At 35.2% G+C, this 16,940-nt stretch overlaps 3 protein-coding genes across 4 annotated transcripts; 2 read left to right on the forward strand and 1 right to left on the reverse strand.

Annotated features, from left to right (window-relative positions):
• The first annotated feature begins 19 nt into the window (after positions 1-19).
• Positions 20-4,638, forward strand: LOC111489468 (vacuolar protein sorting-associated protein 9A-like). Of its 2 annotated transcripts, none has more exons than XM_023137698.1 (6): positions 20-260; positions 1,225-1,372; positions 1,829-1,999; positions 2,846-3,025; positions 3,331-4,103; positions 4,243-4,638. In XM_023137698.1, exons 1-6 carry the CDS (start codon positions 169-171, stop codon positions 4,247-4,249), a joined length of 1,371 nt encoding a protein of 456 aa, XP_022993466.1. In that variant the 5' UTR covers positions 20-168; the 3' UTR covers positions 4,250-4,638. The 2 variants fall into 2 exon arrangements, with proteins under 2 accessions (XP_022993466.1, XP_022993467.1); XM_023137699.1 differs by having other exon boundaries at positions 4,256-4,638.
• A 3,072-nt stretch (positions 4,639-7,710) lies between these two features.
• LOC111489229 lies at positions 7,711-9,224 on the forward strand. Its single transcript, XM_023137343.1, has 2 exons — positions 7,711-7,739; positions 8,068-9,224. Exon 2 carries the CDS (start codon positions 8,388-8,390, stop codon positions 9,054-9,056), a length of 669 nt encoding a protein of 222 aa, XP_022993111.1. The 5' UTR covers positions 7,711-7,739; positions 8,068-8,387; the 3' UTR covers positions 9,057-9,224.
• A 751-nt stretch (positions 9,225-9,975) lies between these two features.
• Positions 9,976-16,351, reverse strand: LOC111489228 (histone acetyltransferase of the MYST family 2-like). The gene is made up of 9 exons (XM_023137342.1): positions 15,948-16,351; positions 15,447-15,535; positions 15,227-15,286; positions 14,692-14,901; positions 13,764-13,832; positions 13,230-13,391; positions 10,911-11,004; positions 10,538-10,680; positions 9,976-10,362 (listed from the first exon to the last, which is right to left on the reverse strand). Exons 1-9 carry the CDS (start codon positions 16,264-16,266, stop codon positions 10,159-10,161), a joined length of 1,350 nt encoding a protein of 449 aa, XP_022993110.1. The 5' UTR covers positions 16,267-16,351; the 3' UTR covers positions 9,976-10,158.
• Positions 16,352-16,940: the final 589 nt, after the last annotated feature.

Consider the following 16,940-nt stretch of genomic DNA (forward strand, 5'->3'; position numbering starts at 1 on the left):
AATTATGGTCATCGCGAGGAGGTGTCTGCTTAGCCTTCATAATCGAGCTTAGAATTTTACATCAATTCACTGTTTCTCGTGCTCCCAGACATTTCCGAGCTCAGAGGTCTTCGATCAGAAGTGAAGGATCGAGAATTTTGCACAAGATTTTGAGACGTCCCCTGCGGAATGGAGAACGCCGACGTCTTTTTGGGTCTACACGACTTTCTTGAGCGCATGCGTCGACCAACAGCCTCGGATTTCGTCAAATCCATTAAAAGGTTAATTTGCTTTCCATTCCAATGATATGTGCAAACTATAGGATATTAATTGACTTCAATTAATGTTATTGTGATCTTTCCTTCAAATTTCATCTGGTTTCTTTTCACGTTAATTACAATGCTTGCTCATTATTCATTTTCTCTCTCCTTTGTCTGGTCCTCGAGTTTCTTGCTAATTCGGCTGTTTGTTTTCTTTAAGCATGCTATAATTAAAAGTCCCCGTAGTTATCAATGAAAGATTTTAATTCGACTTCTGAAGTAGTATAGTTGTGTAAGCTGAATTCAGTGCTTAATGTGACTTTCTAGTTGATGATGTTATCTTGACATTTAGTTCTAATTACTTAATTTGATGAAGTTGTCGATAGAGACGAATCTCCACATTTGAGCTTTTGGTTTTAGTTGCCGTCCGTGTTTGTAGATTCAAATTCCTGCCCATGAAAGCTAAAACCAATCTCATCATTTTCTTCTAGAAGGAGAAAATCACTCTCATTAATGGGAACTCCGATCGCATACTCTGGTAGTAATAACATTTGCCAGTCTCTGATGGAAAAGAACTTGTAGTTAGTACCTAGTGACAGAGTTTAGATTTAGTGTTATGTACAAGACAAACTTCAAGAGGGCGGCATAACGGTAAAGGCATTGGGTATTAACAATTGGTTATTAGTTCAAGACCCTTTAATATCACCTAATTGAGATAGTATAATACCTTAAGTGGCTGCCTAATCCTCTGAACTCTGGAGTTTAGGCAATTTCAATCTCAAACTTGGTATACACTGGGGGTTGAGAAGATTCTACGCCCGATATAATGTATACGTGCATAGATGTGTATATATCTATGAGTGTCTTTCAGATTGTCGAGTTTCAGATTGATATTGTTTTGTTACATTATATTGAAAGAGTCTGTTGAGTTTGAACAGTAATATATATGTGCCTAAAGTTTTGACTGAGCACTTTATACTGGCAGCTTTATTGTGTCATTTTCAAATAATACTCCTGACCCTGAAAGGGATAGTGCTTTGGTCCAAGAATTCTTTACCAAAATGGAGGGATCTTTCAGAGCTCATCCGCTTTGGTCCGGTTGCTCGGAAGAAGAACTGGAAAGTGCTGGTGAGGTAAGTTCACTACTTTTGAGCATGTGTAAATCTTTATAATTAGTGATGATATGTTTTTCACCTCAATAATGAGAATGAGCCGTATAATTAATTTTCAGTGGGTAAAAGATCTGGACGAAGAGACTACAGTTTTAAAATATAATGTGTAGGACATTTGATACTGTTAAATTAGAAGTAAAACAAGCCTACTTTAAAATGAGTTAGACACATACTGTTCCTGTCCTCATCATATATTTAACGTAATTAATATAATTATTGATATAAAAGAACCAAGTTCTTTTATCTTGGTGCACATTTTTTGGGAAAACTCTGCGAAGAGTCTTCCTGAATGGACCATATATCATGTAAATTTGCAATAGCACACGCTTTACATCTAGAGTATTTGCTGCTTCAGTGTTATTTGTTATTTTTAACCTCTATTCTCTTTTCTAATGCACCCCCGTCTATTGAATACAGGGATTGGAGAAGTATGTCATGACAAAGTTATTTTCTCGAGTATTTGCTTCATTTGCAGATGATGTCAAAAGAGATGAACAACTTTCTGAAAAAATGGCACTGATTCAACAGTTCATTAGGCCAGAAAATTTGGATATCAAACCAAATTTCCAAAATGAAACGTCATGGTTGGTGAGTAAAGGTCAAAGTCAAGTGATCTTCATGTAATTTGTGCAGTAATCATCTCCTCTCTCTTAAACTTCAGATCCTAATGATTATTTGTTTGGGCAAAAATCATACTTTCGAAGTTAGTTCTTCTGATACATTTTGCCAGCATTTTTAAGAATTTCTCATGAGTTTAAATCAGGAAGCTAATTGATACTTTGTCCAGCAAATTTAACTGAAATCTGAAGAATATCATCTCTCCTACGAAACGTGTGCATTTTTTTAGCTTATCATCTATGAAACGTGTGCATTTTTTTATTCGGACATTCAAGTATACATTAAAAATAGCTCACAAATAATCTTTCTAAAGCTTTGTTGCTTTCCTATTCTTGGTAATGCCAAAGTGTAGATGGAATTGCTAGACAACCAATTCTCAGATCAGCTGATGCCTATCTATAGAAAGAAAATAAGTTGAGGACACAAAACAAGCATTAAAATGTAATGTATATTCACTTTGAATGTTTATGGAATCCCCCTATGTTCTGGACGGTTCTCTATAGTTAAATTCTTTTGTTTTCCATGAGTAAGTGGTAGGGAAAAGACAATGAAACACAAAACTTTTGGAGGCATACTTGTTATGGAAATATGAACGAAGTTTCTTCCCCTCGGGCTGGTTCTTACCTCAATTCTGATTAAAGAATTTATTTAATTCAATGTTTGTTTTCAACACATCTTGTTTATTCTAACTGAAACTTTTTTTTTTTCTTGAATTAGGTCGTACCTCACATTTTATTATGTGGAATTTTCCACAATCTGAATCTTTACAGATCATTAATACAAGTTTCACCTACATGTTAACGCTTTTTTTGACAGCTTGCTCAGAAAGAACTCCTGAAGATTAACATGTACAAAGCTCCAAGAGACAAGCTTGTGTGTCTTCTCAGTTGTTGTAAGGTCATCAGTAACCTGCTACTTAATGCTTCTATTGCTTCAAATGAGAATCCTCCGGGGGCTGATGAATTCCTTCCCGTCCTCATTTATGTTATCATAAAGGTGATGTGTAATATGATTGCTTAACGTCAGTTTTTCATATCCAATGATGTCATTACTTATGAAGCACTTTCCGCGCTATTGCATGTGTTGTTACATGTCAGCATTTGATAGCATGGTGTTTCCTTATAGAATATCACCAACAAACTCCAGGCCTCTCTATTTGGCATTACTCTGGAAAGTTGGTGGTAAACACTCCACATAATTGTTTGTTTCATATATTAAAGCAATAGCTATTGTAGTATAAAATGTACAAATTTTTCGCACCATGTGTCATAAATGTGTTTTTCATGCACAATTTCTTGTAGGCAAACCCTCCACAACTGCACTCAAATTTATTGTATATACAACGATACAGGGGACAATCCCGATTAACTGGGGAAGCAGCATATTTTTTCACAAATATACTCTCTGCCGAGTCCTTTATCTCAAACATTGATGCAAATGCCCTCTCAATGGAAGAAACTGAGTTTGGAAAAAACATGGAATCTGCTCGAGCACTCCTATCTGGGCTCTCTAGTGATGTTCAAGCCCTTTCTAACAAGAGTAACTTGGATGAAGGGGTTGGCCGTTATTCAGAACCTGTAGAAACCAGTTCTCAAGCTTCAAATGCTGGTGCTGACCCTGCAGTTAGACCTAATTTCACTGTAGCAAAGCCCAGAACTGAGGCATCACATGCCAAGGATCAGTCAACAGTAATGGAAGTTCCATCCCTCTCAGATCTGGAGAATAAGGGAGCAGCTATTCTTTTAAATGATCACACAGGAGGGAGGCAAGCCTTCCGAGATTATCCATATTTGTTTGCCCAAGCTGGGGATCTTACATTTAGTGACGTAGAAGAGCTTCTCAGTCAATACAAACAACTTGTTTTCAAGTACGTTTCCCTTTCTAAAGGACTGAATCTCACAACTGCATCTTTGTCAAATTCTGAAATGCACTCCCAACCTCATCACGAGTCTCTTAAAGAATTTGAAGATGTTGGAGATGTGACATCAAATGATGAGTCAGCCGGAGAGCCACATAGGATAATTGATGGCTCAGATGGAACCTCACTGTTCGGAGAAGAAAACGACGAGACAAGGTAAGACGAGATGCCCCAATCCTAGCATCTCCAACAACTTCTGGGAGGCCAATCAATCAAATTGTTTCAGTCTGGCTATATATCTTGTTTTGCTTCCTCAATTTTATGTCCATCAGCAATGAGCAAATCTCATGTGTAGGATCTGATCTTAGGTAGATGACGAGGAGTATGGCAATGAAAAGCAACAATAATTTAGCTTAATGTTGGACCTGTCGGTGGATAGGAAATCAGATCTCCCCCACGAAGACAAACTAATGGCGACCGGACCAATTTGTTCCTGGCTTGTTTCCACAAGTATGTCTTTCTATTTTCCCTCCACTTGTCACATTGTAGCAATTTCATTCATGAGCATACTGATAAATTTATAGATTGAAAAGACTTTAACTATTTGGTTTCTTCTTGTTTTTGAAAATTAAGGTTAGGAGAGTGTAATGGTTAGTGTGACGGTGGTGAGATTATGAAAACAGGGGTTGCTGATTAGTTAGGTGTGGAAATGCAATTAAAAATTTGATTGTAAATAGGTGGTGGTTTCTTAGACGGAGCCTCTCTTTCCCTTTGATTGTGACCTCTGTTTACATCTTTTTATATTCAAACATGGACTAGTGGGAAGGTCAAAAATTAAAACTCACACCTAACACGTTCACAATCAACAAGCACAATTAATGCATGTATTTCATTGTCTTATTCTTAATTATTATATTCATGTATCTTAGTCAACCTAAGTTTCTCAAATTTACAGCTTAGGCTACCAAACAAGACAACTCTCTCTTAGTGCTTTGCAACTAGGACTATTGCCCATAACATGTCTCCCGCGGTTGCTGTTAGACTAAATTAATAAAAATACCCATAAACTTTATAGTTGTCTAAAAAAAACGCCTCTAAATTTTAAAAATTTTCAATAAAAGAGTTCAGAAAATACTCTTAATTTTTTAATTTTTTTAAAAGCTTTAGAAATACATTTTTTTTAATTTATAATTTTTCTTAGAATTTTCTTCAACTTTTTTCTAAAGGAATAATTTTCAAATATAGTACTAATGGTAAGGTTATTTTTGAACTTTTAAACTCACCTGTAAAAATATTTTTGAGATTTTCTTGAAAGATGTAAGGTATTATTAAAAGTTTAGATGTAATTTTTAGAAGATTATAAAATTTAGGGACATTTTTAATAATTTTGCCTTATCCCATTATTGAAACTTTATTACATTTTTAAAATATTATTTTTGGGACCAAAAACATTAATAATTGAAGTGCACAAAATGGGTGCTTGATTGGTCAATCTTCATACATGTGCCTTCCTATTTTCTTTCTATTTTTTTTCTTTTTTGATGTGTTATTTATCTATCTATATATATATATATACACGCCCCCTGTACTTATAGTTTGGAGTTCCATTAAACCTAAAATTCTATTTAATAATGAATTATTTTTTTTAAAAAAAACTTAAATTAGAGAGACCTCCGTTAATTTTTTAAAAGTTCAAGAACTAAATAATATGAAGATGGTATATATATATATATAAATGAAAAACTAATGGATTGTTTCGAGAAGTATTGACAAATGGTAAAAAAGAGTAAATAATAAATATTTTCTTATAAATAATAATTAAATAAAAAAAAATAAAAGGCAAATAATTAGTTTGGAATACCAAATGCACGTGCGTAACACGTGACTAGGCGCCTCTTTTTCTCTCGAACGTGACCTACATATGCTCTTCCCCTTGTTGTGGTAGGGTTATCCACCTGTATGGATTCTGTATACGTGGCTAGTGGATATAGGACGGAGGGCCCACTTCTGACAAACAGGCCAGCTAATAAATATGTGCATATACATATTTGAATTAATAGTCACCTTTTAAATAAATATTTTAGAAAATTCAATTCATAAAGCAAAAACATTTAAGTTATTTTAATTTCGTATTTGTTCTTTTAAATTATTAATTTTATTTTTCATCTATTAAAATTATCAATTAGGTCTTTTTGCAAAATAAAAAATAATAATTTGTAGTTAGATTATTAATTTATTAACATATTTGGATATGTAAGCATACTATTTAAATAATGATAATATTTATTAATAAAATGTTTGTATAAGACTTTTTTCCATTATATTTTTTACAAGCATTAAAAAAATCTTTAAAACATTGGGTCAAAATAAAATAAAATGTAAATATATTAACAAGTGGGCTTAATTTAATATAAGACAATTTATTTGTATAATTAAATAAGTTTAAGCATAATTTAATTTGAAATGTTTTATGATAATCTATGAAATACGTGTCAGCAATGGGACTAAGTCAAACAGTTATGATAGAAATAATAATAATAATTATACTCGATTAAGTTTCTCCCACCATTTGACCAGTTTCAAATATAGGTCTCCATCAAAATAATTTATTTTTTATTTTTATTTTTAATCTTTTAAACCTATTGTTTACGAATGTTTAAGTAAGTATTAGTTACGTTACAGAATAGAGCTTGAGACCTAAAAAATATGTGATCGGGTGAAAATTTTTAAATCCTAATTTATGTGTTAAGTTGTCACACATTTGTTTTCAATGTTATAACGACCTTTAGTTTCATGGATTTTAAAATGCTTATGAAAGAATATAGTATAACGCCAATACCACTATTTATGTATTTACTTAATGTTATGTTGTTTCATTTAATTTTTTTTATTTGTATCATTTCAAGATCAAACGAGATCGATAACATTTGAGATTATGTAGGATTATACACAGAAAGTCTAAAACATAGGATGCACGCTTATCATAAAGCTAGATATTAGAGGACGTATAACACAAGTTTATTTGATGTCATGCAAAAATGAACATTTGAAGATACCAATTATTAGAGGATCTAGATTTCTAAACAAAAAATCTACATGCTTGATATCGTTAGATTCCTAGCAAAGACACGGTTGACATCGTTACGTGTTAGAATTTAGATAAATACTCATTTTATGAGAATTCAACAAATGACCCACGAACAAAGTAATCTTATATTATAAGGTTGGCGCTCCGTACACGAGATTTGAAAGTGATGTTGAAGAATTGGATTAAGAAGAGTAGAAGAGGGATTGGTTTGGGTGTGAGATGTGAAGTGAAGGAGACAAAGGCACATGATTTTAGCAAAGCAATGGGCATAGCGTGTGAAGTTGGCATGAATCAAAGTGAATTGAATTGAATTGAATTGATTGTGTAAAAGATAAAAAGATGAAGAAAGGGAATGAGAGAGGGCCACTCATTCATTATTAAAGATGCTTCCTTCACTTTGCCTCAACTTAATTCTAATTTCCACACACCACCAATCAATCATCCCAATCCTTCTTTGGACTTATCCTACTTTTTTTTTTTTTTTTTTTCCTGCTGCTAATCTTTGACCCTCATGTCCAAATACGTATTAGTATTGGAGATCAACGTCATAAGCACGATATTGAAATAACTTGATCGTCTTCAATTTTGATTGAGATCATGGTCATGTTCGTTCATGACGTGTTGCTATGGTCAGTTCATAACATGTCAAACCCTTTTACTTGCTTTCTTGTTGTAGTACTTTCTTAAGTTTATTTTTATTGTAGGATTGTTCTCCAAAATCATGTTTAGCCTTGACAGACCTAAATCAACTCAAAATATATTAAGTATGGTAATCTCTATTGTTTATATGTTTTCAATGATTTCTTCGCCCATGTTTTTTTAAACATCTTCTCTCAAAACGTAGCTCGAGGCTTGATCATACACAAAAATTATCCGCAAAATTCGATTTTGATATAGCTAGCTTGTTAGCTGCGACTACTAAAAAAAAGTGCGACCGTGACTAATTGGTTTAGCAAACTTTTAAAGGTTAAAATAAAGTTTAAGATGAGTTTTAATCATCTCATTTGGACATATAGTAATAATCAAGTTAAAGCCATGATTATCGCTATGGACATTTTATCATATAACCCTCAAAGATTATATAAATTTCAGAGCCGGACATTTACATGTAGAATATTTTAACTACTTCCCAAAGGAGAAAGAAATGAGCAAAAGCCAAGACTCGATCAACGTTGTTCATATTTGACAAAGTTACACCCATTTTCAGCTCAATTTGATTACACCGCCAAGATTTTGGTTCCCATTTGACCATTTTTATTAACTTCCCAATAAACCCTTCTCTCTCTCTCTCTCTCTGTTTACTGAAAACCAGAGCCTGAGGAGCTCTTGGAAGCCATTATTTTACATCAAGGACCAAGCTCTGTCGTCTCTTACAGTACGTTTTTTTTTTTTTGAAGAATCAGGAATTGGAAATGGGGGATAGATACAATCGCTTCAACCCACAAAATTTTCGCCAGAAAAACATGTTCTTGCCGATGCTCTGTTCTAAGCCGGCGATCAAAGACGGCCGGCCGCCCAGATGCGATGGAGCCCGTACAGAGTCCTTTTCCGGCGACCCTTTATCGCCGAGAATCGGATGTATGGGTCAAGTTAAGAGGAATAACAGAGTTGCAGGTCTTCCGATTTCTCACAGGATTTTGATTTCAACCAAGAACGCCGTTCTCAGCCACAAAAATGGCAGCAACGCCAATGTAGGTTACTTCAAGCTGAAGAAATTTTTCTCCAGCAAAAATCTCTTGGTTTCCCCCTCCACCACCGGAACCAGCATCACCAGGTCCGCCGTTGCCGCCGCATCGATATCTACGGCGGGTGTCAACTGTTGTGGGAGCAGAAGAAGAGCGGCCTCTAATGCTGCAATTTCGGGTAAGAAATGTGTTTCTGAAAACGGGAATTGTGATTCATTTAGCGTTGTGGATTTGGATCCGCCGTTGCCGGTGGTCCGGCGAGTGCAGAAGGCAGGAGAAGAAAGAGGGGAAATGGAGAATCTTTGGAAGAGGAGGTCAGGTGGCATTGTATTACAGAGCTTACAGATTCAACAAACCCATCTTCCAAAGCATCGGCTTCAGATTACGAGTGTTTGAAGAGAAAACTTGGATGTGGGCGATCATAGATTCAACGGAGAGTTCTGTAAATGATATGTTCTCTTGTTCTTCGTTCTAGTTTTGGTTGTCTAATCACAGGAGCTAAAGACTGTGATTGTAGCTCATTGTTCATATATATTGTTCTTCAAGTTTCAATTTTGTGTGATATCTTCGTATTAAATTACTTGCTCATATCCTCTTCCTAAAACAAACAACACATTTGCATCAGATCTGAAGAAATTGGCGAACATGTTCTAAATGAAACAGTGGGCACAAGTTAATCAATTTGGATTATTCATAATTTTAAACAGAAATAGAGACAGAACAGCTTAGAACAGCTCGCCTGCAATTGTAATGTACTTGAAAAGGATAGCAGAACTTTTACCAGACAGTCTTCTGCAGTGAAATCTGCTTCTTTTCCCCAACAAAGTTTTATCAGAAAGGGCTCCGTTTTCTGCTTTCACGAAAAAGTATTGTTTCTTTTGAGGATGAAGACATGGAAAAGCAAGATCATCTTTTCTTTTGGACTCCTGTTGTTTAGCTTTCTTGTCTACTTGCCACGTCTAGCATGGGAGCTACTGGACATGAAGATGTTATTTCTTGTCTAATTTTCAAATCTCAATCAAATCATAAAAACAAATAGTTAACGTCTAAACAAATTAATGTATATGAAAAACATTAATTTAAAAAAGAGTTCATCTACTGCTGAAAGATTATCATCAACTTAATCGTACTGTTCATGGTCTAGGATTATTTCGAGAGCACTGAACTATAAACAACTATAAATGCAACTACATTTTATTTGTTAATGAAACACAATGATATCTTTAATCTTATAACCTTCCCAAGTAGCACCTGATTCAAGTTTCAAAACTTCCAGTTCAAAAAATGTGAATGTCAAGGGTCATACACTGAATTCTTCAAGAAATAGTCAGCAACTAGTAATGTACAAGACTATTTATACCATTTGTCATTTCAATGAGTATTTGATTGTCCAGGCTTACATTCATCAGATAGAAATGGCAGCGCTAATGCTATGTACTAAAATTCTACACTATTATTGTACATACAGAGTTAGGTTACCGTCAAACTTAATAATGAGTCAACCCTGTTCTCTGTATGGAGTCCAGATCAATTTGCTAACATCGACCTCTAGGCCCCCACGACCAGCAGCTTTGAGATGACGATCCAGCACCTTGGGGTCAGCACATATAACATGCTGCCCTTTCCTGTATTGAATCAACTCCAGGCTCTGAAGTGTGTTCAAAATATCTTCGGCTTTGATAGCTGTCATGTCACTTAGCTCCTGTCATAAAGGGATGACCAATGCGCCAAGTCTTAGGTACGAATCTTATGACTCGTAGAACATTCTAAAATTATTTGTTGTTTCAATAGCAATTAAAATAAATTTTGAGGAACAACGCAACCTCAGTGGAATATTTTTAATTTCATCAAAGACATCAAGCAACAGAAATGCAAACCTTGATAGAGATATTGGCCTTGTGCTTTTTCAAGATGTCTAAAAGAACTCTGGTCCAGTACCCTCTGTAGCTCACCAATCCAAGGTCAGAAAGAGGTCTTTCAGGAGTCCCAACTTTACCTTCCTTCTTGGAGAGTTCATAAGCTGATCTCTCAGTTTCATAAAAGATCAAAACCTCCGTTAAAAACAAAGGTGAGACAACAGAAAAAAAAAAGGGTGAACTGTTGAACTAAAATAACAAATTAAACTCAAGTAAATCATGCAAACAAAAGACTACTGGTCCTTTTCAATACTAGAGAAGAGAGGTCATCAAGCTTGCTAGTAGCAGATAAAATTAGCCCAAAAAATAGTCAGTTTAATGCACGTGAACTTACAAAAAGCTATTAAGAACTTGCCATAACCCTTCCTTTGATAAGGAGGAAGAGTGAGAATGCATGCCAGATTATAGGATTCCTCTGAATGCTTTTCCTGCACACCGACAGATAATAGTAAAAAAAACAATCCAGTTCGATTTCAAACTCTTGAAAGGTATGAGAAGTTCTGAACTTGCTTCCAGCTTATAAGTTCTAAAGCAATTTATTGTAAATCCATCTTACATTTCATTATCCGCATGACACAAGTTTTCACTCCGTTTTATACCACTCAGTGTTGGCACTAAACTCTCACTAGCCCTCCAAAGGGGGAAAACAAACTACTAAAGCATGGATCAGAAAAATTGCATAGTAGATAAATTGATTTTAAACAAAAATTACTTGTGTCGCCTTTTCCCTATAAAAAAGTATGGTCATGTAACCCTACTACATAATATTATACCCTGCAAACTCGACCAAAACTGAAAAAAGGACAAGCCGACCTTTCTGTTGCTTATACCTTGAAGGTGAGGAATGGCAAGACTTGCTTTGGAAAGATACAATGGGTCTTCAATGAGGCACTTAGCTCAAAATTCCCCAAATATATCCCCAATAGCCAAACAGATCAGAACTGCCAAGGAATGAACCAAACTTGATTTTGAAGCTAGAGAGCGGATTTCAGTACTTGCAGATGATATTCAGACCAACCAGAAGCAAAAGAATATGAGGGCATACAAAAAACAAAAACAAAAAGGGAAGTCTGACCCTAATTACACAAACAGACTCCAATCCAAAACAACAATACCAATATCATAATAATAAAAGAGTCTAAAGACCGACATCCACAAGGAGTCATTAAACCTGGCCACCTCCCAAACGTCCTCACCCGATCTCTCCACCTCTCTTGTTGTTTTTCTCAATCCAAATATTCAACAGACTGTACTTGCTTGTCACAACACTTTGCCCAACTCCTTCAAGGAATGATCTTGTAGCACCTCCACCATAGACCTCCCCACACCCTAATGCAAGCCCCAAATTCCCCCAACTAGCTTTTCCAATGATCCCAAAGGTAAAGAGCAAACTAAAAATCTCACAACAAACGACCAAGAGTCTCCTCATGCTCATACAAAGAATGCATTGTTGCAGGAACCACACGTAGGAAGATTATTTTTGGATGCAATCCATGGTATTAACTCTCCAGTGTAAAACTTATCATGCAAAAACCTTAACCTTCTTTGGAATTTGAACTTTCTAGTTCTCAGAGAGAGGAGAAAGCAAAAAAATTCAAGGCAGCCGGAAAGGGAGAAAGGGTAGACAGAATCTAACATCCTTCTCTCCCAGGGATCACCAATTGGTCACAAATAAGAGAAAGAAGACCCCTTACGTGAGTCACATTTCTGTTAGGCAGAGAACATCAAAAGTATAAGGAATCAAAGAGATAAGATTATGAAGAAGGCAAGATGACGCCCCCGAATGCAACCTCTTATTTGAAAGTTGATAAAAATGAGAGGGAAAAAAGAAAAAAAAAAAAAAAAAAACTCAGAGAGGTTTATCACCTTATCACCCACCTAATCATCCTCCCAAAAAATAGACTTTTGAGCCTTCCCCATGCTCAAGCAAGTATGAAATCCAGAAGAAATAGCTTTCCCAAAAATTTAGCTAGGGCTGCTAGAGTTTACCACTCCCAACCCACTTAAAAGGTGAGCGCCATGTCCACTCAGAATCACGTTATACCACAACACCTTCAAGTCCATGAAGAATCATCGTAATCATTTAACCAAGAAAGCCACGTTAAATAATTGCAACTCCTCATACCTAATCCACCCATCTCATCAGATTTCACAACCACCTCCCACTTAACCTAGTGTGAGCTTCTCCCCTCCTCAGATCCTTCCGACAAGAAATTCCTCATGACCCTCTTGAGATTCATACTCACAGAGACTAGAATTCTAAAAAGGGACATATAATAACTGGGAATCATACTCAGCACTGCCCAATGGGAGCAAGTTTCCCCATTAGAGAAAAACAACTTTTCCATGTATAGGCAACACTTCGGGAAGTTCTCAAGGATAGGCCTCTAGAAGGACTTACTCTTTGGATTCCCTCCCAGGGGAGCCATAAATAAGAGGGAGGCAACAATTCAACCCTAAGACAAAGTTCTTCCCTTGATTGGTACATTTTATAATTTCTCTAGCTCTTATATGGATCTCCCGGTCCAAAAATTTTCATGATTATACGCCTTTTCATATTCATTCAAGAGTTTTAAGTCTCTATAAATCTTCTTTTGGCAAACGATAGTGTTTTCTTCCAACAATAACAGAAGTTATATCGAACCAAAATTACCTTTGAAAAATATCCAACCATGTGACACCCTCGATCATCACACTCACACAGGACATAAAACAGAAAAAGGTCTACATCATAGTAGAGGGTCTTGTGGTCAAGAAATAACTTTGCTAAGTAACAGAGATTCTGCCCATAAACCTTGTTCTTCTTTCCGTCGACCTGTTTCAAAAAAAAAAAAAAAAAAAAAAAAAAAACCAGCAGAAAATAAATTATATGAGGAATTTCTGATCTACAATAACACAATCCTTGTTCTATAGCTTCATGTGTATTACTGTTTGTCATGGGGTAAAAGGATAATGGAAGTATCAATTTAATAATAATTTAAAACAGAGTTTCCCACAACGTGAGTAGAGATGTCAAACTTGCTTGAAATGTTAGAATACAGTAGAAATTCCCACTGGCGCAACTATTTTTATTCCAAAAATTAGAAGAAAAAAAGGAATTTAGACGATAAACGAGATAATAAAATAACGTGATGTACAACTGCAGCATGAACAAGCCAAAAGATTGAAAGCCTAATCAACACCATACCTCAAACATTGACAAAGTACCACATCGATATATTTCATCACCAGGAGGATGCTTCAGATCACACTTCCTCTACATGGACAAAAGCACATAACTTAAAGACGGGTTGTTCATACTTAGCAAGTACAAAGGACTAGTGATAATGAAACGTGTAAATTCAACTAATTCAAGAAAGTGCATTCAACTTTATTCGATCCCAATTGGGCCATTACAAGAAGAAAATACATCTTATTTCCTATCCAAAAACCTTATTATGATTTTTGGATGCCCTCAAAGTAGCAACATTATTATAATTGTTCATATATAAAAACAGAAAATAAAGGGATTTCAATATTGGAATAAAAATGGTCATTGAATCACCACATATAAGTTGATAGCTGAAACAATAAAGATATATATATATTGTTGGCTGAACATGAAAAAAAAAAAAGTTGGATAATCTTTTTCCCATAAAACGAATATATGCAATCCTAAAATCAGGCTATCGCACATCAACAATCAATCTATCATAATGCTGGCATCAATAACTGGGCATGGGTAAAATCATTCGCTGAGATGTTCAAACATAGGCAACATTTCCTACATTATTATAGGGAAGATGCAGCCATCAAGAAGGAAGTAAGACCAATAGCAACATACGTTCAACGACTCTTTTAACATCCACTATTTCATTATAGCATAACTGAGCAAATAAATGCACCCAGCCAGTCGGACATTAAACCAAAATAAGGTCCATACATGAAATTACAAAAAGATGTACTTTGAACACAACTCCATGAAGATTAAAAGAAAATTCATATTCCCAAAACTGAGCAGCAAGCAGCACCAGCTCGATTTTATGCTCCCAAACAAAAGTTAAAAAATCAATTTACAGATACTATGGCCTAACCTCATTCATAAACAATAAAAGACGGGATGGAGCATATCTCACCATATGTCTCTGGAGCTGTTCTTTGCGCTTCATGAAATTGAGACAAAACTCACAAAAATAAAGCTTGGTGGTGTCATTGTACTCTGGTGGAAAGGGGGAGAAATACCATGTTTCAATCTCATATCTTCCAAGTTCAATTGTTGCAATATTTTTCACTTTTGTAAATTCTTCATGCTCCCTCAAGCTGGCAGCATCGAGTTCCTCATGGCCCTATAAAATTGAAAATAGATAAGAACACATTTCATAATGAGGGCTGGGAATTTTGTTTAGACACTCCAAATTGATATCACAACATCTAAATGGAAAATATCAACCTTTTTTAATGCACTATCTGACAGAATTACCTCCTATTAACAAGAGAGTTTCACGCTTGCCCTTACACCTGGTACATTTTAAAAGGAATTCTTTTACCTACTGCTGGCAAACACCCATGTAGTATTGTATTTTATAAAGAACAACTAATCAATTATTTGTTTATGCCATTATATAAAGGTTCTCGAAAAAAGGACTATCTGCATCCTTAAAGAATGCATACCTCAACATGGGTTTCGTCAATCTTCCGCTTCTGGTGTCGGGTCATCTTCAATCCTGTTACCTTCAAGTGCAGGAATAAGACCATCATATTGAATACTTACAAGTAAAACATGGCTTCCAATAGGACCAACTCATGCCCCAGGATAACCTTAAATATTTCCATGCTTCAGAAGTGGACTGATTGAATTTTAAAAAATCAAGGTGTAAGTAAAAAAAACTACCTTGTCCTCCACTTTCTCATCAACAACCGTCTCAACTGAATCAAGATCAAGTTGGTCAAGCTTCACCCACTCATCAAGTCTCCTATTGACTGTCACAAAATCCAGATAAGGAGAAAGAAAACTCCAAACTCCACATAGAAGAGACTAATGAACTATCAACGAACACTAGGGTTAACAGAAAATAGCACCCATGTGATTTATCTATCAACCGTTACATGAACGAAAAAGTAAAATCCCATTGCTGCAAGAGCTACTTGTCTCACTGAATCCAAAGGTCATACTCCCCAAATTGACTAAATTCGAATAAGCCCTAATTTACCCCCCCTAAAAGAAACCTAAAAAGCACATCAAACAAATTTAGGGAACAAACAAAAAAAAAAAAAAAAAAAAAAAAAAAAAAAAAAAAAAAAAATCAACTCTCGTTTCTCATTCCAGCTTGATTCTTCCACCACGTAAAATCACATACCACATACTAATTCAAACGTCAGATGAGTAGCTTACACTCGGTGTAATGGACATAGTATTCGTAATCACTAAAACCAGTTGCCTGCAACTTCCGACGTTCAATAACCTTAACGGGATGGTACTTCCCGTCCCTCCAACGGCACATGACGCGGGTGCCGACATCAAGAGGAAGCATGGAGGACAAACGCTTCTTCGTCGGCCCCAATTCTTTAGGCTTCTCGGGCGCAGTTCCTTCTGGTTCGTTAGATGTCTGGTTCATACCGTCGGCGGAAACTGGCTTTTGACGACCATCACCAGAAACGCCGGCGTCGGATCCATTTTGAGGATTGGTTGATTGGACGTCTATCGAGCCCATCGCGAGCTTGCAGTTTCGTATGCAGAGGCAGAGAGCGGTAACCGTCGCAGACACCCGCGGCCTGTTATTGAATTTTAAATTTTCTTTCTATAAAAAAATTCTCCTTCGTAGTTTATAATTTATTCATTTATTTATTACTATTCTCTCTGAACATTAAGAATCGATCTAATTTATTATTATTATTATTATTTTACATTTTTTGAAAAATAGTAATTTCATTTAAGTATATTTTAGTTGACTTTAAATGAAATTAATAACCAATAAATAACCATCGGTCTAAATTCATTAATTAGTAGCAGTTGATTATTTTAATGAATACCATTTTATTAGTTTGGGATTTTAAATTATTCGAAATTTAAGAAAATAAATAGATTCTTCGCTTTTTTCCCCTTTTTATATTACTTCAAGATTAAAAAATTACGTAAAATTTTATTTGAATAGCCAATTCCAACCAAAATGATCTAAATCAATATTAGTATAATGATTAAAAAAAATAAAATTCAAGAGGTCAGAAGCAACTTGAAAATCAATGTCTCATAAATTATTCTTATATAGCGAACATCTAGTTGCTGGCAAGCCTTGAAACTAATTAAAAAAAAAAAAAAAATTAAATCTAAGAAATAGTTGAAAACGAAAAATAAAAATTCCCAATCTAATTAATGGAAGGGATATAA

This window comes from Cucurbita maxima, unplaced genomic scaffold (assembly GCF_002738345.1).
Source record: "Cucurbita maxima cultivar Rimu unplaced genomic scaffold, Cmax_1.0 Cma_Scf00014, whole genome shotgun sequence".
In the NCBI taxonomy this organism is placed as follows: domain Eukaryota; kingdom Viridiplantae; phylum Streptophyta; class Magnoliopsida; order Cucurbitales; family Cucurbitaceae; genus Cucurbita; species Cucurbita maxima.